The following is a 23,802-nucleotide window of genomic DNA, read 5'->3' as shown; positions in this document are numbered from 1 at the left end:
CTTTCCTGGATGGTGGGTAGAATCGTTCGAATGGTTTCCATTTTGAACGATGGTACCCTGAGAAATTTGTTTAGGATCTTCAAATCCAAAATTGGTCTGAACGTTCCCTCTTTTTTGGGAACTACGAACAGATTGGAATAAAATCCCATTCCTTGTTCCTTTATTGGAACTGGGTGTATCACTCCCATCTTTAACAGGTCTTCTACACAATGTAAAAATGCCTGTCTCTTTATTTGGTTTGAGGATAAGTGAGACTTGTGGAACCTTCCCCTTGGGGGTAGTTCCTTGAATTCCAGGAGATAACCTTGAGAAACTATTTCTAGCGCCCAAGGATCCTGAACATCTCTTGCCCAAGCCTGAGCAAAGAGAGAAAGTCTGCCCCCCACCAGATCCGGTCCCGGATCGGGGGCTACTCCTTCATGCTGTTTTGTTAGCAGTGGCAGGCTTCTTGGCCTGCTTACCCTTGTTCCAGCCTTGCATTGGTTTCCAGGCTGGTTTGGGTTGTGAGGCATTACCCTCTTGCTTAGAGGATGCAGAATTAGAGGCTGGTCCATTTCTGCGAAAGGGACGAAAATTTGGTTTATTTTTAGCCTTAAAAGACCTATCCTGTGGAAGGGCGTGGCCCTTTCCCCCAGTGATGTCTGATATAATCTCTTTCAAATCAGGTCCAAATAAAGTTTTACCTTTGAAAGGAATGTTAAGCAATTTTGTCTTGGATGACACATCCGCTGACCAAGACTTTAGCCAAAGCGCTCTGCGCGCCACGATAGCAAACCCTGAATTTTTCGCCGCTAATTTTGCTAATTGCAAAGCGGCATCTAAAATAAAAGAGTTAGCCAATTTAAGTGCGTGAACTCTGTCCATAACCTCCTCATATGGAGTTTCTCTACTGAGCGACTTTTCTAGTTCCTCGAACCAGAACCACGCTGCCGTAGTGACAGGAACAATGCATGAAATTGGTTGTAGAAGGTAGCCTTGCTGTACAAAAATCTTTTTAAGCAAACCTTCCAATTTTTTATCCATAGGATCTTTGAAAGCACAACTATCTTCGATAGGAATAGTAGTGCGTTTGTTTAGAGTAGAAACTGCCCCCTCGACCTTGGGGACTGTCTGCCATAAGTCCTTTCTAGGGTCGACCATAGGAAATAATTTCTTAAATATAGGGGGAGGAACAAAAGGTATGCCGGGCTTTTCCTACTCTTTATTTACTATGTCCGCCACCCGCTTGGGTATAGGAAAAGCGTCGGGGGCACCGGAACCTCTAGGAACCTGTCCATCTTGCATAATTTCTCTGGAATGACCAAATTGTCACAATCATCCAGAGTAGATAACACCTCCTTAAGCAGTACGCGGAGATGTTCTAATTTAAATTTAAATGTCACAACATCAGGTTCAGCTTGATGAGAAATTTTTCCTGAATCTGAAATTTCTCCCTCAGACAAAACCTCCCTCATGGCCCCTTCAGATTGGTGTGAGGGTATGACAGAACAATTATCATCAGCGTCCTCTTGCTCTTCAGTGTTTAAAACAGAGCAATCGCGCTTTCTCTGATAAGTAGGCATTTTGGATAAAAGATTTGCTATGGAGTTATCCATTACAGCCGTTAATTGTTGCATGGTAATAAGTATTGGCGCACTAGATGTACTAGGGGCCTCCTGCATGGGCAAAACTGGTGTAGACACAGTAGGAGATGATGTACTATCATGTTTACTCCCCTCATTTGAGGAATCATCTTGGGCAATATCATTATTTGTGGCAGTACTGTCCTTACTTTGTTTGGACGCTATGGCACAATTATCACATAAATTTAAATGGGGAGACACATTGGCTTTCATACATATAGAACATAGCTTATCTGAAGGTACAGACATGTTAAACAGGCTTAAACTTGTCAACAAAGCACAAAAAACGTTTTAAAATAAAACCGTTACTGTCACTTTAAATTTCAAACAGAAAACACTTTATTACTGAATATGTGAAAAAGTATGAAGGAATTGTTCAAAAATTACCAAAATTTCACCACAGTGTCTTAAAGCCTTAAAAGTATTGCACACCAAATTTCAGAGCTTTAACCCTTAAAATAACGGAACCGGAGCCGTTTTTCAATTTAACCCCTATACAGTCCCAGATATAGTCTTTGCTAAGACCCAACCAAGCCCTGAGGGGAATACGATACCAAATGACGCCTTCTAAAAGCTTTTTCAGAGATTCTTAGATCCTCACACATGCATCTGCATGCCCTGCTCTCAAAAAACAACTGCGCATTAATGGCGCGAAAATGAGGCTCAGTCTATGACTAGAAAGGCCCCCTGACTGAAAAAGGTGTCCAATACAGTGCCTGCCGTTTTATAAACGTTCCCCAAGATTATAAATGCCAATTATTAGCCTAAATCTGAATAATATGCACAAATAAAGCAATCGATTTAGCCCATAAAAATGTCTACCAGTTTTTTAGCCCATAATAAGCCCTTTATTCTGTTTGTTTTTGACTAAGAAAATGGCTTACCGGTCGCCATGAGGGGAAATGACAGCCTTCCAGCATTACACAGTCTTGTTAGAAATATGGCTAGTCATACCTTAAGCAGAAAAGTCTGCTAACTGTTTCCCCCAACTGAAGTTACTTCATCTCAACAGTCCTATGTGGAAACAGCAACCGATTTTAGTTACTGTCTGCTAAAATCATCTTCCTCTTACAAACAGAAATCTTCATCCTTTTCTGTTTCAGAGTAAATAGTACATACCAGCACTATTTTAAAATAACAAACACTTGATAGAAGAATAAAAACTACATTTAAACACCAAAAAACTCTTAACCATCTCCGTGGAGATGTTGCCTGTGCAACGGCAAAGAGAATGACTGGGGTGGGCGGAGCCTAGGAGGGATCATGTGACCAGCTTTGCTGGGACTCTTTGCCATTTCCTGTTGGGGAAGAGAATATCCCACAAGTAAGGATGACGCCGTGGACCGGACACACCAATGTTGGAGAAACTGCTGTTTGATGTCAAGGATAGGGGGAGAGGGAACGGGAAGGGGGTAGAAAATGGGAAAATCGTGATAGAGAGGAAAAGGATGGAGAAAAACGAATGGAATATTAGTTGATAAGAAACTAATTGGTCCGTCTGATTTAATTGGAGGCTGCTAGGTCTAAGTTGGCGTTTAAACCTTCAGGAAACAGTGTTTTCAACTTAAATATCCAAAAGGTTTCCCGTTGTCTGAGTTTATTAATTCTATTATAGTCTGATGACTTGGGAATGAAATCTATAGGAATGTATTTGAAAATATGAGGGTTGCCCTGATGCTTTGTTAGACAATGGGTAGGGACACTATGTTTAACTTTCATTTTCTTACAATTTTTACAGTTACGATAGTGTTCCCCCCACCTTGTTTTGACCTTCCTAGAGGTGCGGCCTACATATTGCAGGCCGCATATACACTCTAAAAGGTATACAACAAAAGAAGTGTTGCAATTATAAAAGCCCTGAATGGGAAACGTGTCTCCAGTGGTATGAGACTTGAAAAGTTTTGTGCCAGATTTGATGTATTGACAAGAGTTACATCCAGTTTTTCAACATTTATATACTCCCTGTAAACCAAAAATAGCTTTCTTGAGTTTAGTAATGTTTTTGGATTGTTGTTGGTATGTTTGACTATTTTGCTCGGTGCTAATCTACTTCTTAAGGTAGGGGCTCTCTTGTAAACAATCCTTGGCCTATCCTGTACAATGTTTCTTAGTATGGGATCCCTTTGGATTTATGTTTATAAATTATCCGTTGTATTTTTTGGAAACTATTGTTATATTGAGTGATAAACATAGTATTTCCCTGATTTGTTCTAGAAAAGTTTTGTAATCCGAACAGTTCCTCCTAATGTGTCTGAACTGACTGTAAGGGACATTATTAATCCGACTTCTATGATGATTACTGTAGTATTCTAGATAGCTGTTGCTATCTACATCCTTAAAGAACGTTTTGGACGTTATGGTCTGATCGGGTCCCCAACTGAGTACCAGATCTAAATACTCTATTGATTCAGATTGTATATTGGACGTGAAATTAATTCCCATGTCATTATTGTTGAGTCGTGTGATGAATAATTCTGCTGATTCCAGACTCCCATCCCAAATAAATATCAGATTGTCTACGTAACGGCCATAGAATACCAGGCTCGCCCCAAGGTCCGCATGGTAAATGTAAACCTCCTCAAATAATCCCATAAAGAGATTGGCGAAACTTGGGGCGAACCTGGTACCCATGGCCGTCCCCTTGATTTGTAAATAAAAACGGTCTAAATAAAGAAAATAGTTGTGTTGTAAAATGTACTTAATGCATTCTAAAATATATGCTCTTTGCTCTTTGGGTAAATACGGGTCCTGTTCTAAAAAATGAGATACTGCCGCCACTCCAAGATCGTGGATAATATTTGAACATAAAGAACTGACGTCACATGTAATCCAAAGTTTCTTAGTGTTTGTGAGGGTCAGGTCTTGTAATAGTTGTAAAAGATGGGTGCTATCCCTGATATAAGACGGAAGTGTTGTTACAAATTTCTGTAAAAATTAATCTATATAAAATGATAAATTGTAAGTTAGATTGCCTATCCCAGCTATAATTGGACGCCCAGGAGGGTTATTTTTATCCTTATGGATTTTGGGGAGATGGTAATAGTGCGCGATAATGGGATTATCTGTTTTCAAAAATTCTCTTTCTTCTTTGTTTAATATTCCCTGTAGTGATCCCTTCCCTATTAATTTTTGATAGGTTTGTGAGAAAAGGGGAGTGGGATCTCTGGAAAGTTTGATAATAATTGTTATCTCCTAGGATTCTTTCTGCTTCTTTGGTGTAATCTTTATAATCCTGAATTATAATGCCCCCTCCCTTATCCGCATCGCGAATTACAATATTTGGATTATTCTGTAAACTGTATAATGCTTTTTTATGTCTGTAAAATGAGCAATTTTTCTTTTTGGCAGTTGATTTGAGAAGTTTCTCACAATCTTCTTTTCCACAGAAGTTGTCCTTTTTATTTTAACTCTGAAAGAGTTGACAGAATTGACTTTCACTGCAGCCTGCAATACAATTCTTCACAAGAAGTTTGCTCACTTCTATCAGAGCCATACAGAGATTCACCTGTCTTGGTCCAGACGCTGCATACCATCGACCCACCAGTGTGCTAACCACTGAGAGTGTTAGTCTGCCCGATAGCACCGGTCACAGTACGGTGCATATCCTTTCGGTAAGCCTTTTGATTGTATTCACTCCGACTTAGATTCAACAATATCACACTATGTGGCGGCCTCTTTTTCATTTCTAATTTATATGGATGTGTTTGTGTGTGTGTGTGGGGGGTATGTACCAATGTTTATTTGGTTGTGTTTGTGTGGGGGGGGGATATGTACCAATGTTATATGGTTGTGTTTGTGTGTGTGTGTGGGGGGGGGTATGTACCAATGTTTATATGGTTGTGTTTGTGTGTGGGGATATGTACCAATGCTTATATAGATGTGTGTGTGTGTGGGGGGGGTATGTACCACACAAACATATCCATATAAACATTGGTACATATCACCCCACACACACACAACCATATAAACATTGGTACATATCCCCACACACATCCATATAAACATTGGTACATATCCCCACACACACACACAAACACAACCATATAAACATTGGTACATATCCCCACACACACACACAAACACAACCATATAAACATTGGTACATCTCCCCACACACAAATGTTTATATGGATGTGTGTGTGGGGGGGTATGTACCAATGTTCATATGGATGTGTGTGTGTGTGTGTGTGTGGGGGGGGTATGTACCAATGTTTATATGGATGTGTGTGGGGAGATATGTACCAATTTATATGGATGTGTGTGTGTGGGGAGATATGTACCAATGTTTATATGGATGTGTGTGTATGGGGAGATATGTACCAATTTATATGGATGTGTGTGTGTGGGGAGATATGTACCAATGTTTATATGGATGTGTGTGTGTGGGGGGGATATGTACCAATGTTATATGGATGTGTGTGTGTGGGGGGGATATGTACCAATGTTATATGGATGTGTGTGTGTGGGGAGATATGTACCAATGTTTATATGGACGTGTGTGTCTGGGGGGGATTTGTACTAATGTTTATATGGATGTGTTTGTGTGTGGGGCTATATACTAATGCTTAAATAGCTGTGTGTGTGTGGGGGGGGGGGGGTATGTACCAATGTTTATATGGATGTGTGTGTGTGGGGGGGGGGGGGGGATATGTACCAATGTTTATATGGATGTGTTTGTGTGTCTGTGTTGGGGGGTATGTACCAATGTTTATATGGGTGTGTGGGGGGATATGTACCAATGTTTATATGGATGTGTGTGTGTGTGTGGATCTTTATATAGATGTGTGTGTGTGTGGGGAGGGGGGATATGTACTGATGTTTATATAGATGTGTGTGGGGGGAAGATATGTACCAATGTTTATATGGATGTGTGTGTGGGGGGGGGGGGGTATGTACCAATGTTTATATGGATGTGTGGGGGGATATGTACCAATGTTTATATGGATGTGTGTGTGTGTGTGGATCTTTATATAGATGTGTGTGTGTGTGGGGAGGGGGGATATGTACTGATGTTTATATAGATGTGTGTGGGGGGAAGATATGTACCAATGTTTATATGGATGTGTTTGTGTGTGTGTGGGGGTATGTACCAATGTTTATATGGTTGTGTTTGTGTGTGTGTGGGGGGGTATGTACCAATGTTTATATGGTTGTGTTTGTGTGTGTGTGTGGGGGTATGTACCAATGTTTATATGGTTGTGTTTGTGTGTGGGGATATGTACCAATGCTTATATAGATGTGTGTGTGGGGATATGTACCAATGCTTATATAAATGTGTGTGTGGGGGGGTATGTACCAATGTTTATATGAATGTGTGGGGGGGATATGTACTAATGTTTATATGGTTGTGTTTGTGTGTGTGGGGGTATGTACCAATGTTTATATGGTTGTGTTTGTGTGTGTGGGGGGGTATGTACCAATGTTTATATGGTTGTGTTTGTGTGTGGGGGGATATGTACCAATGTTTATATGGTTGTGTTTGTGTGTGGGGGGATATGTACCAATGTTTATATGGTTGTGTTTGTGTGTGGGGGGATATGTACCAATGTTTATATGGTTGTGTTTGTGTGTGGGGGGATATGTACCAATGCTTATATAGATGTGTGTGTGTGTGTGTGTGGGGGTTATGTACCACACACACATCTATATAAGCATTGGTACATATCCCCCCACACACAAACACAACCATATAAACATTGGTACATATCCCTCCCACACACACACACATACACACACAAACACACGCATATATTTATGCTTTAGACCTAAAATTTGTCTCTCAATATCTCAAATATTGTGCTGATTAAAAAAAATATATAATTTGTATCTTCTGTCTGTCTTATCTATAAGATAGTTTTAATAAGCTATTTCACTGGTTCAATAGGCAATTACTCTGCCTGATGAATGAGATAAAAAGGCAGACTCCAGGAAAGAGAAAATGATGTAATGTATAGATATAGATAAAAAGGGGACAATTGTAGTAAATAGATAAATAAATATAGATATATAGCTAGCCAGACAGTACAGTGTGCAATAATAAGAGCTAGAGGATTGTAACAACTCATGGCATAATTACTGTATATTGTATTATCACTTTGTTTGCTATTATCATAGGACATACTTAAAGAACGTACCATAAGCTATAACTTGAATTTGCTTAAAATTCACATAATTATCTACTTCTAAACAACTGATATTGTTGATTTCCCAGTCATTAACAAGTACTTCAGCTGAAAACCAGTTTTGTCCTTCACTTGTACTAATCTTCGGAAGTCTTGATTCCCAAGTCCCTCTGGTACAGGACGTACAGTTTAGCACGGCCGTATGGTCATATTGCGCATAAACTGTGTTGCTTTCTGCTTTCAGTGTACAGTCTTCCTGTGATGCTTCCAAACCTATAGGAAAAAAAACAATACATGTCACATGACTTCATGCACAGTGTCCTAGTGATGTGATAGACAATTTAGAATTAGGGTTCCTGGGGCTGTAAATTACCCAGTAGTTTGTTAAAGCCACACTAAACCCACATGTTTTATTTCTTGATTCAGATAGAGCACATAATCTTTTAGCAACTTTCTAATTTACTTCTATTATCAATTTGTCTTCGTTCTCTTGGTATCTTTATTTAAAAAGCAGGAATGTAAAGCTTAGGAGCCGGCTCATTTTTCCACACTGGATAGAGCTAGCTTATTGGTGGCTACATTTAGCCACCAATAAGCAAGCATAATCCAAGTTCTGAACTAAAAATGGGCCGGCTCCTAAGCTTTACATTCCTGCTTTTTAAATAAAGATACCAAGAGAACAAAGATAAATTGATAATAGAAGTAAATTAGAAAGTTGCTTAAAATGACATGCTCTATCTGAATCATGAAAGAAAACATTTGGGTTTAGTGTCCCTTTAAATGTACTCAAAAAGTCCAATGAAGCAGCAGCACCAGTATCAAAGTCTTTATTAGGACAAGAGAATAAAAAACGTTGCAGGGCTCACCCCTTAATCATGTGCCTTTAAATGGACTATGAGACACAAGTCCCAAACTAAAGCTGTTGCTATTGATTTAAAATGATAATGGATTTCAGATATGGATTCCCACAAAAGATGCTGCAGTCATACTATAGGGGCCGATTTATTAAAGTGCGAGCGGACATGATACGATGTAGCGTATCATGTCCGCCGCACATCGATAAATGCCAAAAGCATACACTGTTGGAATTTATCATTGCACAAGCAGTTCTTGTGAACTGCTTTTGCAACCACGCCCCCTGAAGTTTTGCGGCCGCTAGCAGGGGGTGTCAATCAGCCCGATCGTATAGGATCGGGTGGATTAAAGACCGCAGCCTCAGAGGTAGCAGAAAAAAGGGCCATTTGGCCCTAGTTAAATCTACCCCATAGCCTTTACTTGAATTCATGGCCGGAATCATAAAAAAATAAATAAATATGTGGCATTGATGTAAATAACAGCTAAGTCGCATCTCTAACTACTCCTAAAAGACAAACATACGCCTAGATTACCAGTCTTGCGTTATGAGCTGTGCAGTGCTAACGTGCAGTGTTTTCTCACCGCTCACTTACCTGCAGCGCTGGTATTACGGCTTTTTACAAACCCGGCGTTAACAGCAAGAAGTGAGCTTAGAGCAAAATTGTGCTCCATACCTCACTCCAATACCAGCACTGCTTAAAGGGACAGTATACTGTAAAATAGTTTTTCCCTTAATGTGTTTACAATTGCTTTTTTTTACCAACTGCAGAGCAAAATATGTATGAAAATTAGTATTTTAAGGGTTATTTGTGTATATTAAAGCCACAACCTAATAAAATGGGTTGAGCTTGTAGGTATAATCAGATCTCATTACTTTATCACCATGTGTACATATACATGTTTCTTTATTTTATATCTGTCCATAAAACAATCACCAGTACTTGGCGAGAACAATGGAAAATCAACATTTTATTACCTTATCTCTGCTATATCCTACTGGGAGTGTAATCTCTTCTGCTGTCTGTGTTTACAAAGCTTATCTATAGCTTGGACCTGCGGCCACAAACTTTCAGAATATGTGGGAATACCACATGCTAAATCAACTATTTCAAATGCCAATAAAAGGGTAAAGGAGCTACTTGTAAACAATTTAATACACTCCAGCAGGTAAAGTGGATCATTGGGAACAAATTAAAGGGGAGAAAAATTTTGAGTAAACTGTCCCTTTAAGTCATCGTCTAATCTTACACTTATTAACCCCCTAATCTGCCGCCCCCGACATCGCTGACACCTACATTATACTTATTAACCCCTTATCTGCCGCCCCCAACGTCGCAGCCACTATATTATATTTATTAACCCCTAAATCTAAGTCTAACCCTAACATCCCCTAACAAATATAATTAAAATAAATCTAAATAAAATTAATATCATTACCTAAATTATTCCTATTTAAAACTAAATACTTACCTATAAAATAAACCCTAAGCTAGCTAAAATATAACTAATAGTTACATTGTAGGCAGCTTAGGGTTTATTTTTATTTTACAGGCAAGTTTGTATTTATTTTAACTAGGTAGAATAGTTACTAAATAGTTATTAACTATTTAATAACTACCTAGCTAAAATAAATAAAAATTTACCTGTAAAATAAAACCTAACCTAAGTTGCACTAACACCTAACCTTACACTATAATTAAATAAATTCCCTACATTAAATACAATCAAATAAATTAAATAAAATTAGCTAAATTACAAAAAACAAACACTAAATTACAGAAAATAAAAAACAAATTACAGATCTTTAAACTAATTACACCTAATCTAATAGCCCTATCAAAATAAAAAATCCCCCCCAAAATAAAAAAAACCCTAGCCTAAACTAAACTACCAATAGCCCTTAAAAGGGCCTTTTGCGGGGCATTGCCCCAAAGAAATCGGCTCTTTTTCCTGTAAAAAAAAATACAAACACCCCCCCCCCAACAGTAAAACCCACCACCCACACAACCAACCCACCAAATAAAAGTCTAACTAAAAAAACCTAAGCTCCCCATTCCCTGAAAAGGGCATTTGGATGGGCATTGTCCTTAAAAGGGCATTTAGCTCTATTGCAGCCCAAAGCCCTGACCTAAAAAATAAACCCACCCAATACACCCTTAATAAATCCTAACACTAAGCCCGAAGATATTCACTTACCGGGAGAAGTCTTCATCCAAGCAGCAAGATGTCCTAAACAAAGCCGGCAGAAGTGGTCCTCCAGATGGGCAGAAGTCTTCATCCAGACGGCATCTTTTATCTTCATCCATCCATCGCAGAGCGGCTCCATCTTCAAGACATACGGCGTGGAGCATCCTCTTCCAATGGCGTCTTCTTGCAGAATGAATATCTCTTTAAGTGACATAATCTAAGATGGCATCCTTTAGATTCCGATTGGCTGATAGAATTCTATCAGCCAATCGGAATTAAGGTAGAAAAAATCCTATTTGCTGATGCAATCAGCCAATAGGATTGAGCTGGCATTCTATTGGCTGTTCCAATCAGCCAATAGATTGCAAGCTGAATCTATTGGATCAGTCAATAGGATTGAAGTTCAACCCTATTGGCTGATTGCATCAGCCAATAGGATTTTTTCTACCAAAATTACGATTGGCTGATAGAATTCTATCAGCCGATCGGAATCTAAGGGGCGCCATCTTGGATAACTGGGAAAAATAAAGAGGGCGACTTCTAGTGCAGATCATTAGGTGTAACAAACCCACTAGCTGTTCCCAACAGGTGGATACTCACAAGGTGTGATGCACACTATAGTGCAAATGAAGCATACTGGGTATATTGTAGTGGCCCAGTGCACATATGAACCAAGGTTGTTCTCTGCTCCAATGGGTAAGTGCTTCTGGCAGCAAATGATACAAGGGAGACTCCAGTATATTAAAATAAAGAATTACTTAATAAAAAGATATTAAAAACAATTACAGATTTTGAAGAATAAAAATATAATCAGTACAACACGCTACGCGTTTCTCAGCGCTAACCAGGCTGTTTCTCAGACATTTTTATTCTTCAAAATCTGTAATTGTTTTTAATATCTTTTTATAAAGTAATTCTTTATTTTAATATACTGGAGTCTCCCTTGAATCATTTGCTGCCAGAAGCACTTACCCATTGGAGCAGAGAACAACCTTGGTTCATATGTGCACTGGGCCACTACAATATACCCAGTATGCTTCATTTGCACTATAGTGTGCATCACACCTTGTGAGTATCCACCTGTTGGGAACAGCTAGTGGGTTTGTTACACCTAATTGATCTGCACTAGGAGTCTCCCTCTTTATTTTTCCCATTTTCAGACTGCAGAATCCGATCTTGATTCCAGGAGGAGCTGCCCTTGCATTGGTGCACAATACACTGGGACACTGTTGAGTTCCTGGATCGTCTACCTAGGCATTACCTTTGCCATAACAATTTGTGAGTATTATTTCACCATATGAAAATTGTCTTTGACATATTGGCTACACTAGGAGGCGCCATTTCTCTTTTTTTGCCATCTTGGATAACGTCACTTAAAGAGATATTCATTCTGCAAGAAGACGCAGTTGGAAGAGGATGCTCCGCGCTGGATGTCTTGAAGATAGAGCCGCTCAGCGCCGGATGGATGAAGATAGAAGATGCTGTCTGGATGAAGACTTCTGGCCGTCTGGAGGACCACTTCTGCCCATCTGGAGGATCACTTCTGCCGGCTTCGTTGAGGACATCTTGCCGCTTGGATGAAGACTTCTCCCGGTAAGTGAATATTCAGGGGTTAGTTTTAGGATTTTTTAAGGGTGTATTGGGTGGGTTTATTTTTTAGGTTAGGGCTTTGGGCCGCAATAGAGCTAAATGCCCTTTTAAGGGCAATGCCCATCCAAATACCCTTTTCAGGGCAATGGGAAGCTTAGTTTTTTTAGTTAGGCTTTTATTTGGGGGGTTGGTTGTGTGGGTGGTGGGTTTTACTGTTGGGGGGTTGTTTGTATTTCTTTTTACAGGTAAAAGAGCTGATTTCTTTGGGGCAATGCCCCGCAAAAGGCCCTTTTAAGGGCTATTGGTATTTTAGGCTAGGATTATTTTTTATTTTGGGTGGGCTTTTTTTATTTTGATAGGGCTATTAGATTAGGTGTAATTAGTTTAAAGATCTGTAATTTGTTTTTTATTTTCTGTAATTTTGTGTTTTTTTGTGATTTAGCTAATTTAACTTAATTTATTTAATTGAATTTAATGTAGCGAATTGATTTAATTATAGTGTAAGGTTAGGTGTTATTGTAACTTAGGTTAGGTTTTATTTTACAAGTAAATTTGTATTTATTTTAGCTAGGTAGTTAGTAAATAGTTCATAACTATTTAGTAACTTTTCTACCTAGTTAAAATAAATACAAACTTGCCTGTAAAATAAAAATAAATCCTAAGCTAGCTACAATGTAACTATTAGTTATATTGTAGCTAGCTTAATGTTTATTTTATAGGTATTAGTTTTAAATAGGAATTATTTAGGTAATGATAGGAATTTTATTTAGATTTATTTAAATTATATTTGTTAGGGGGTGTTAGGGTTAGACTTAGATTTAGGGGTTAATACATTTAATATAGTGGTGGCAACGTTGGGGCAGGCGATTAGTGGTTAATAAATATAATGTAGGTGTCGGCGATGTTGGGGTAGCAGATTAGGGGTTAATAAATATAATGTAGGTTGCGACGATGTCCGGAGCGGCAGATTAGGGGTTAAAAATTTTATTTTAGTATTTGCGATGCGGGAGGGCCTCGGTTTAGGGTTTAATAGGTATTTTATGGGACTTAGTGTACTTTTTAGCACTTTAGTTATGAGTTTTATGCTACGGCATTGTAGTGTAAAACTCATAACTACTGACTTTAAAATGCATTACGAATCTTGTCAGTTGAGGCTGTACCACTCACTTTTTGGCCTCCCAAGACAAACTCGTAATACCAGCGCTATGGAAGTCCCATAGAAAAAAGGCTTTACAAACTTTACGTTAGTCGATTTGCGGTAAGGCCAACAAAGTGTGCGGTACACTTATACCTGCAAGACCCGTAATAGCAGCGGGCGTAAAAAAGCAGTGTTAGGAACTGTTAACGCTGCTTTTTTACCTTAACGCACAACTCGTAATCTAGCCGATAGAGAGCTAATAATATAATATCTCTTAACATTTTCTGGCTAGCATCTGGGGTTGGGAAGTTGGGTGCAGACTTGGCAGGGGTTGGGCCTAGTAGTTGTCTGTGGGACACAGTTATGGTGGGTCATGGGTTTGGTGTGTTTGACCTACTGATTACAAAGCCAAGGCAGTCAGGGGCTTGGCTGGGTGTGTTGTACGGCATTTTTTAATTTTATTTTAGTAGGTCCTTTCTGAAACAAACAATTATGGGGAAGGAAGAGGTGCAGAAGGAGGACCAGAATTCCCAACACTTCACAATCCAGCAAAATACAAAATATAGTATCCTAGACAGGTGGGCTCCTAAACTTACATGCAAAAGATATAGAACCCTGAGCAACTTTCACTATAGCATTTTCATCTCTCCATTTTATTAGTAGTTTCAGAGGCTTAAAGTAAATTTACCTTAGAGATTTTGCATATTAGTCCAAACTAGAAGCCAAAAAGACATTTAGGGCTAGATTACTAGTGGAGTGCTAATTTATCAAGTGCCTGCAAAACAGGCAAGTTTGCTCATTTGCGGGTGTGTGATAAATACCATTACAAGTGGCTGGTTATTGCCGCTGCAAGCTCACGGTAGCAATTAGCGCTTATAAAATTAACCAGAGATCAGATCTCAGGTTAATTTTATAAATATGCTCCAAAATGCCTCCAAAATTGTACCATTTTTATTTTTTAATAACATAACTGCACTAGGCAGTATTTTGTAGGTACATAATACATACATATATATATACACATTAGCACATAAATCTATTTATGTACATAATCATATACATCTATATTTATTATTGCTGCAATCACTGCGCTCGCATTCACATTGCTGTAAACTTGTAAAGCGATATTTAGCACTCCACTTGTAATCTAGCGCTTAAAGTGCAATTTGCAATGATTGACCAAAATGTTTCATTGGTTCAATAAAACCTTTTAATGAAAATGGTGAAAAAAACTTTTACAGCCTACAAATTGTGAAATTCATATCAATTTGTAAATATCCCTTGTCAAGGAATTCTGCTCCATTATAATAAATAGATCTGCATTCTACTTACAGCTGTTCACGTGCTGATACATACAATGGGGTAGATTTAATAAATGTCGAGCGGACATGATTCGCTATAGCTAATACGATATACGCATACACTGTCAGCATTTAGCATTGCACAAGCATTTCTAGTGAAATGCTTGTACAATGCCGCCCCCTGCTCACTGGCGGCCGCCAGCAGGGGCTGTTAATCATCCCAATCATATTGGATCGGGATGATTTCACTCCGCCACCTGTGGTGAACAAGATAAGGAGCATTGGCTGCTTCATAAATGGAGCCCATAGAGTTCCACTGGGATGAATAACACCATCAAAAAAATAATTTCAAAACATTACAATATAAAGAAAAGAAAAGAAAAGAAAAAAAAAATCAAGAAGATAAAATAAAAAACAAGACAACATAAAGACAATAAAAGGTTGGAAAGCATCCAAGCGTAAGTATTGTGCCAAACATGTGAAGCTGTATCTCCCGTACTTTCGGCTAGATTACGAGTTTTTGTTGGTAAGGCTTGCGGTGCACTGCTAATGAGCAGTTTTCAGTAACCGCTCACCTACAAACAACGCTGGTATTACAGGTTTTCTGAAACCTGGCGTTAGCTGCAGAAAAGTGAGCGGAGAGCAAAATTTAGCTCCACATCTCACTGTAATACAAGCGCTGCTTACAGTAGCGGTGAGCTGGCTAAACGTGCTCGTACACGATTTCCCCATAGGAATCAATGGGTCAGAGCCGGCTGAAAAAAAACCTAACACCTGCAAAAAAGCAGCGTTCAGCTCCTAACGCAGCCCAATTGATTCCTATGGGGAAAGAAAAATTATGTCTACACCTAACATGAACCCCGAGTCTAAACACCCCTAATATTACACTTATTAACCCCTAATCTGCCGCCCCAACATCGCCAACACCTACATTATTCTTATTAACCCCTAAACTGCCGCTCCGGACACAGCTGCCACCTACATTATACCTATGAACCCCTAATCTGCTGCCCCTAACATCGCCGCAACCTACCTACACTTATTAACCCCTAATCTGCCGCCCCCAACGTCGCCGCCACTATAATAAAGTTATTAACCCCTAAACCTAACACCCCCTAACTTAAATATTATTTAAATAAATATAAATAAAATAACTACAATTAAATAAATTATTCCTATTTAAAACTAAATACTTACCTATAAAATAAACCCTAAGCTAGCAACAATATAACTAATAATTACATTGTATCTAGTTTAGGGTTTATTTTTATTTTACAGGCAACTTTGTATTTATTTTAACTAGGTACAATAGTTATTAAATAGTTATTAACTATTTAATAGCTATCTGGTTAAAATAAATACAAAAGTACCTGTAAAATAAAACCTAACCTAAGTTACAATTACACCTAACACTACACTATAATTAAATTAATTACCTACATTAACTACAAATAAATTAAATTAATTACAATTAAAAAAAATAAACTAAAGTACAAAAAAAATAAACACTAAATTACAGAAAATAATAAAATAATTACAAGTTTTTTAAACTAATTACACCTAATCTAATCCCCCTAATAAAATAAAAAAGCCCCCCAAAATAATAAAAATCCCTACCCTATACTAAATTACAAATAGCCCTTAAAAGGGCCTTTTGCGGGGCATTGCCCCAAAGTAATCAGCTCTTTTACCTGTAAAAAAAATTACAATACCCCCCCAACATTACAACCCACCACGTACACACCCAACCCTACTCTAAAACACACCCAATCCCCCCTTAATAAAACCTAACACTAACCCCTTGAAGATCACCCGACCTTGAGACGTCTTCACCCAACCGGGCTGAAGTCCTCTACGAAGCTGGACGAAGTGTTCCTCCAGACGGGCAGAAGTCTTCATCGAATCCGGGCAGAAGAGGTCCTCCAGACAGGCAGAAGTCTTCATCCAGACGGCATCTTCTATCTTCATCCTTCCGGCGCCGAGCGGGTCCATCTTCAACCCAGCCAATGCAGAGCATCCTCTTCAAACGAAGTCCAACTGAGGAATGAAGGTTCCTTTAAATTATGTCATCCAAGATGGCGTCCCTTCAATTCCGATTGGCTGATAGAATTCTATCAGTCAATCGAAATTAAGGTAGAAAAAATCCTATTGGCTGATGCAATCAGCTAATAGGATTGAGCTTGCATTCTATTGGCTGATTGGAACAGAGAGATTTGAATGCCACTGACAGTGAAGGGGTACAATTACTGCTAGGTTATGATAAATATATCTTGTGGGATTTAGAGTGGGGCAGTGAAGGGGTACAATTACTGCTAGGTTATGATAAATATATCTTGTGGGATTTAGAGTGGGGCAGTGAAGGGGTACAATTACTGTTAGGTTATGAAAAATATACCTTGTGGGATTTAGAGTGGGGCTAAGGTAGAGCTTTTAGGAGAGCATTGCATGACCACCACCTAGCATTGTGCCCAGTCACTAACAGATTGTCCAGTATTTTTGTGACGACAGTTGGCAACCCTATTTGTGGGTAACAATGTGCCTATTTTCGTCTTTCCTCTTCTATAGCTATAAATGGTCTTGAATGTTTTTAAAGATAGAAAAAATATACATTTGTATTGGCATTTGAAACTCAGATGACGTGTGGTAATGTTTGTCAGTATACACAAAATATCTATGTGTATTATATTTTAATAAAGTAGTTCAAGTTCCGACCCAATCCGCTTCAGTTCCACCTGAAGCGGAAGTTAAGAAGCAGCGGTCCACAAAAGCATAAGGTATATAGTGTCCTTTAACATCATAATCAGTTAATGGGAATTTTGTCCTGCAAGTGGAGATATTTCAGTCACACTCTTATGTGATTTACAATACCACAGATAGGCCTAGATTTGGAGTTCGGCGGTAAAAGGGCTGTTAACGCTCCGCGGGTTTTTTTCTGGCCGCACCATAAATTTAACTCTGGTATCGAGAGTTCAAACAAATGCTGCGTTAGGCTCCAAAAAAGGAGCGTAGAGCATTTTTACCGCAAATGCAACTCTCGATACCAGAGTTGCTTACGGACGCGGCCGGCATCAAAAACGTGCTCGTGCACGATTCTCCCATAGGAAACAATGGGGCTGTTTGAGCTGAAAAAAAACCTAACACCTGCAAAAAAGCAGCGTTCAGCTCCTAACGCAGCCCCATTGCTTCCTATGGGGAAACACTTCCTACGTCTGCACCTAACACTCTAACATGTACCCCGAGTCTAAACACCCCTAACCTTACACTTATTAACCCCTAATCTGCCGCCCACGCTATCGCTGACCCCTGCATATTTTTTTAAACCCCTAATCTGCCGCTCCGTAAACCGCCGCAACCTACGTTATCCCTATGTACCCCTAATCTGCTGCCCTAACATCGCCGACCCCTATATTATATTTATTAACCCCTAATCTGCCCCCCTCAACGTCGCCGACACCTGCCTACACTTATTAACCCCTAATCTGCCGAGCGGACCTGAGCGCTACTATAATAAAGTTATTAACCCCTAATCCGCCTCACTAACCCTATCATAAATAGTATTAACCCCTAATCTGCCCTCCCTAACATCGCCGACACCTACCTTCAATTATTAACCCCTAATCTGCCGACCGGAGCTCACCGCTATTCTAATAAATGTATTAACCCCTAAAGCTAAGTCTAACCCTAACACTAACACCCCCCTAAGTTAAATATAATTTTTATCTAACGAAATAAATTAACTCTTATTAAATAACTTATTCCTATTTAAAGCTAAATACTTACCTGTAAAATAAATCCTAATATAGCTACAATATAAATTATATTTATATTATAGCTATTTTAGGATTAATATTTATTTTACAGGCAACTTTGTATTTATTTTAACCAGGTACAATAGCTATTAAATAGTTATTAACTATTTAATAGCTTACCTAGTTAAAATAATAACAAATTTACCTGTAAAATAAATCCTAACCTAAGTTATAATTAAACCTAACACTACCCTATCAATAAAATAATTAAATAAACTACCTACAATTACCTACAATTAACCTAACACTACACTATCAATAAATTAATTAAACACAATTGCTACAAATAAATACAATTAAATAAACTAGCTAAAGTACAAAAAATAAAAAAGAACTAAGTTACAGAAAATAAAAAAATATTTACAAACATAAGAAAAATATTACAACAATTTTAAACTAATTACACCTACTCTAAGCCCCCTAATAAAATAACAAAGCCCCCCAAAATAAAAAATTCCCTACCCTATTCTAAATTAAAAAAGTTACAAGCTCTTTTACCTTACCAGCCCTGAACAGGGCCCTTTGCGGGGCATGCCCCTTAGAATTTCAGCTCTTTTGCCTGTAAAAAAAAACATACAATACCCCCCCCCCAACATTACAACCCACCACCCACATACCCCTAATCTAACCCAAACCCCCCTTAAATAAACCTAACACTAATCCCCTGAAGATCTTCCTACCTTGTCTTCACCATCCAGGTATCACCGATCCGTCCTGGCTCCAAGATCTTCATCCAACCCAAGCGGGGGTTGGCGATCCATAATCCGGTGCTCCAAAGTCTTCCTCCTATCCGGCAAGAAGAGGACATCCGGACCGGCAAACATCTTCTCCAAGCGGCATCTTCGATCTTCTTCCATCCGGTGCGGAGCGGGTCCATCTTGAAGCAGGCGACGCGGATCCATCCTCTTCTTCCGATGTCTCCCGACTAATGACGGTTCCTTTAAGGGACGTCATCCAAGATGGCGTCCCTCGAATTCCGATTGGCTGATAGGATTCTATCAGCCAATCGGAATTAAGGTAGGAATTTTCTGATTGGCTGATGGAATCAGCCAATCAGAATCTAGTTCAATCCGATTGGCTGATCCAATCAGCCAATCAGATTGAGCTCGCATTCTATTGGCTGTTCCGATCAGCCAATAGAATGCGAGCTCAATCTGATTGGCTGATTGGATCGGCCAATCGGATTGAACTAGATTCTGATTGGCTGATTCCATCAGCCAATCAGAAAATTCCTACCTTAATTCCGATTGGCTGATAGAATCCTATCAGCCAATCGGAATTCGAGGGACGCCATCTTGGATGACGTCCCTTAAAGGAACCGTCATTAGTCGGGAGACATCGGAAGAAGAGGATGGATCCGCGTCGCCTGCTTCAAGATGGACCCGCTCCGCACCGGATGGAAGAAGATCGAAGATGCCGCTTGGAGAAGATGTTTGCCGGTCCGGATGTCCTCTTCTTGCCGGATAGGAGGAAGACTTTGGAGCCTCTTCTGGACCTCTTCAGCACCGGATTATGGATCGCCAACCCCCCCTTGGGTTGGATGAAGATCTTGGAGCCAGGACGGATCGGTGATACCTGGATGGTGAAGACAAGGTAGGAAGATCTTCAGGGGCTTAGTGTTAGGTTTATTTAAGGGGGGTTTGGGTTAGATTAGGGGTATGTGGGTGGTGGGTTGTAATGTTGGGGGGGGGTATTGTATGTTTTTTTTTACAGGCAAAAGAGCTGAACTTCTTGGGGCATGCCCCGCAAAGGGCCCTGTTCAGGGCTGGTAAGGTAAAAGAGCTTGTAACTTTTTTAATTTAGAATAGGGTAGGGAATTTTTTATTTTGGGGGGCTTTGTTATTTTATTAGGGGGCTTAGAGTAGGTGTAATTAGTTTAAAATTGTTGTAATATTTTTCTTATGTTTGTAAATATTTTTTTATTTTCTGTAACTTAGTTCTTTTTTATTTTTTGTACTTTAGATAGTTTATTTAATTGTATTTATTTGTAGCAATTGTGTTTAATTAATTTATTGATAGTGTAGTGTTAGGTTAATTGTAGGTAATTGTAGGTAGTTTATTTAATTATTTTATTGATAGGGTAGTGTTAGGTTTAATTATATCTTAGGTTAGGATTTATTTTACAGGTAAATTTGTTATTATTTTAACTATTTTAGCTATTAAATAGTTCTTAACTATTTAATAGCTATTGTACCTGGTTAAAATAATTACAAAGTTGCCTGTAAAATAAATATTAATCCTAAAATAGCTATAATATAATTATAATTTATACTGTAGCTATATTAGGATTTATTTTACAGGTAAGTATTTAGCTTTAAATAGGATTAATTTATTTAATAAGAGTTGATTTATTTCGTAAGATGTAAATTATATTTAAGTTAGGGGGGTGTTAGTGTTAGGGTTAGACTTAGCTTTAGGGGTTAATACATTTATTAGAATAGCGGTGAGCTCCGATCGGAAGATTAGGGGTTAATAATTGAAGTTAGGTGTTGGCGATGTTAGGGAGGGCAGATTAGGGGTTAATACTATTTATGATAGGGTTAGTGAGGCGGGTTAGGGGTTAATAACTTTATTATAGTAGCGCTCAGGTCCGCTCGGCAGATTAGGGGTTAATAAGTGTAGGCAGGTGTCGGCGACGTTGAGGGGGGCAGATTAGGGGTTAATAAATATAATATAGGGGTCGGCGGTGTTAGGGGTAGCAGATTAGGGGTACATAGGGATAACGTAGGTGGCGGCGATTTGCGGTCGGAAGATTAGGGGTTAATTATTTTAAGTTGCTGGCGGCGACGTTGTGGGGGGCAGGTTAGGGGTTAATAAATGTAATACAGGGGTCGGCGGGGTTAGGGGCAGCAGATTAGGGGTACATAAGTATAACGTAGGTGGCGGTCGGCAGATTAGGGGTTAAAAATTTTAATCGAGTGGCGGCGATGTGGGGGGAGCTCGGTTTAGGGGTACATAGGTAGTTTATGGGTGTTAGTGTACTTTAGGGTACAGTAGTTAAGAGCTTTATAAACCGGCGTTAGCCAGAAAGCTCTTAACTCCTGCTATTTTCAGGCGGCTGGAATCTTGTCGTTAGAGCTCTAACGCTCACTTCAGAAACGACTCTAAATACCGGAGTTAGAAAGATCCCATTGAAAACATAGGATACGCAAATGGCGTAGGGGGATCTGCGGTATGGAAAAGTCGCGGCTGAAAAGTGAGCGTTAGACCCTTTAATCACTGACTCCAAATACCAGCGGGCGCCCAAAACCAGCGTTAGGAGCCTCTAACGCTGGTTTTGACGGCTACCGCCGAACTCTAAATCTAGGCCATAGTGTTTTTATATATTTTAGGGTCTGGCTGCCATAAATATTTTGCATCCCATAGAAAGTATTATAAGCCGTTAAAGGGACAGTATACACTCATTTTGATATAACTGCATGTAATAGACACTACTATAAAGAATAAGATGCACAGATACTGATATAAAAATCCAGTATAAAACTGTTTAAAAACTTAAGAAAAAGAGAAAAAATAACTGATCCTCACTCTTGTCATAAACGAAATAAACTTTAATCCATATAGCTTAAAATTGGAGACAAAAAACAGGACAAAAACGCAGCCAAGCTGAAACGTCTGACCGGTTTCGGTCACACAGGACCGTAATCATAGACATAATTATGCACACATGTAACTGCCCTTAAAAAGGGTTAAAAACACAATGATTGGTTAATAACAAATGCCACGTAATAAACACCTTCAAACACATAAATGTAATGCTGAAAAATAAGATGAGAACCTATAGACAATTTTAACTCATACATAAACCTAGGATTCGTGAAAAAGTAAATATTCAATAACAAAAATATCATTAGCACTTAATGGCTTACTAAACAGTACAGATTTAATGTGCCTAAAAAAGAAAAAAAGAAAAAAAGACATATAATACAGCAGTTCAGTTTGTCAAAATGAAATAGACACAGTAGGTTATATTTACATTAGATAGTCCACCTAACCTATATTGAAAGCTACAAAACTAAATAATAAATTGTCATCTTATAGACTAAATTTAACTGCTATAATAAGCACACTCAGAGAGAGTATGCATTCAGCATATGATAGTAAATATCAAATCGTAGCCAACAAACTAAAGATAATAGTAAGGTCAAAAATACTCCATGTAGCTAAACAAAAATCCTAAATAATAATATTACACAGTATAATGTCATGTAGCACAATAGATACCATATTATTCACAGTACTTGAAAAAGTACTAATGTGGAGTTCAAATTCAACCAGTATAATAATAATCAAGGGCTCTTTTTATTTTAAACTTGAATGTTAAATACAGATGGTAACTAACTTATCTGTGCCAAAAATTTAGAATGTCATGTTTAGAATTGAAACCCACTGGCAGCAAGCAATTTAGCTTAAATATCCAGTAAGTTTCCTGTCTACACGGGGATGACAGTCTATCCCCTCCCCTAGGGGACTTGGGAATTTGCTCTATCGCTTGCCACTTGAAAGTTGCTACATCACCATAATGAATATCCAAAAAATGCCTGGAAAGAGCCGAGCACGGTTTTTCACCAGAGATATAGGATAAATGCTCCCTGATTCTTGTACCAACATCCCTAGTAGTTCTTCCTACATAGGATTTCGAACAGCATGTACACTGTATAAGATAGACTATGTAAGTACTCCTACAATTGATGCATCCTTTAGTATTAAATGTCTCACCAGACTGGCTAGATACAAATGATCTACCCATTCTGATGTGGTCACAGGAGGTGCAAGTACGTCTGCCGCATCTGTAGGTACCCTCATGTGTCAGCCATGAATTGTTAACAGATGGCTCTTTCAACAGACTTGGAGACAGTATGTTTCCCAGCGTGGCAGCTCGTCTCGCTACAAACATACAGCCATTCTCAACCTTGTCTCTCAATTTCTTGTCACCCATCAGTATCGGGAGATTTTTAGCAATAATATTACAAACATCTCCGTACTGATTAGAAAACTGGGTGACAAATTTAGGTTTGGCACTAGGTAATAGAAGCTTTCTATTTCTTGGAGGACCTCTGAGCAAAGATGCCCTATCCATTTTCTTTACTTCAGATTGGGCCTTATATACAACCTCTCGTGGATAGCCTCTTTGCCTGAGTCTCTTGCTCAAGTCCCTACTCTCCTCCTGGAAATCAC

At 38.8% G+C, this 23,802-nt stretch overlaps 1 protein-coding gene across 1 annotated transcript in view; it reads right to left on the bottom strand.

Moving 5' to 3' along the window:
- LOC128664597 (carcinoembryonic antigen-related cell adhesion molecule 5-like) overlaps positions 1-23,563 on the bottom strand; it is a 175,729-nt gene extending 152,166 nt beyond the window's left edge. The window contains exons 1-2 of the mRNA XM_053719415.1: positions 23,425-23,563; positions 7,757-8,017 (exon numbers count right to left, since the gene is read on the bottom strand). Of these exons, the coding sequence (XP_053575390.1) occupies positions 7,757-8,017; positions 23,425-23,563 (400 nt within the window). The remainder of the gene's footprint in view (positions 1-7,756; positions 8,018-23,424) is intronic.
- Positions 23,564-23,802: the final 239 nt, after the last annotated feature.

The sequence above is a fragment of the Bombina bombina genome, chromosome 6 (genome assembly GCF_027579735.1).
Source record: "Bombina bombina isolate aBomBom1 chromosome 6, aBomBom1.pri, whole genome shotgun sequence".
NCBI classification, from domain to species: domain Eukaryota; kingdom Metazoa; phylum Chordata; class Amphibia; order Anura; family Bombinatoridae; genus Bombina; species Bombina bombina.
This window is presented reverse-complemented; position numbering and strand designations above follow the sequence as displayed.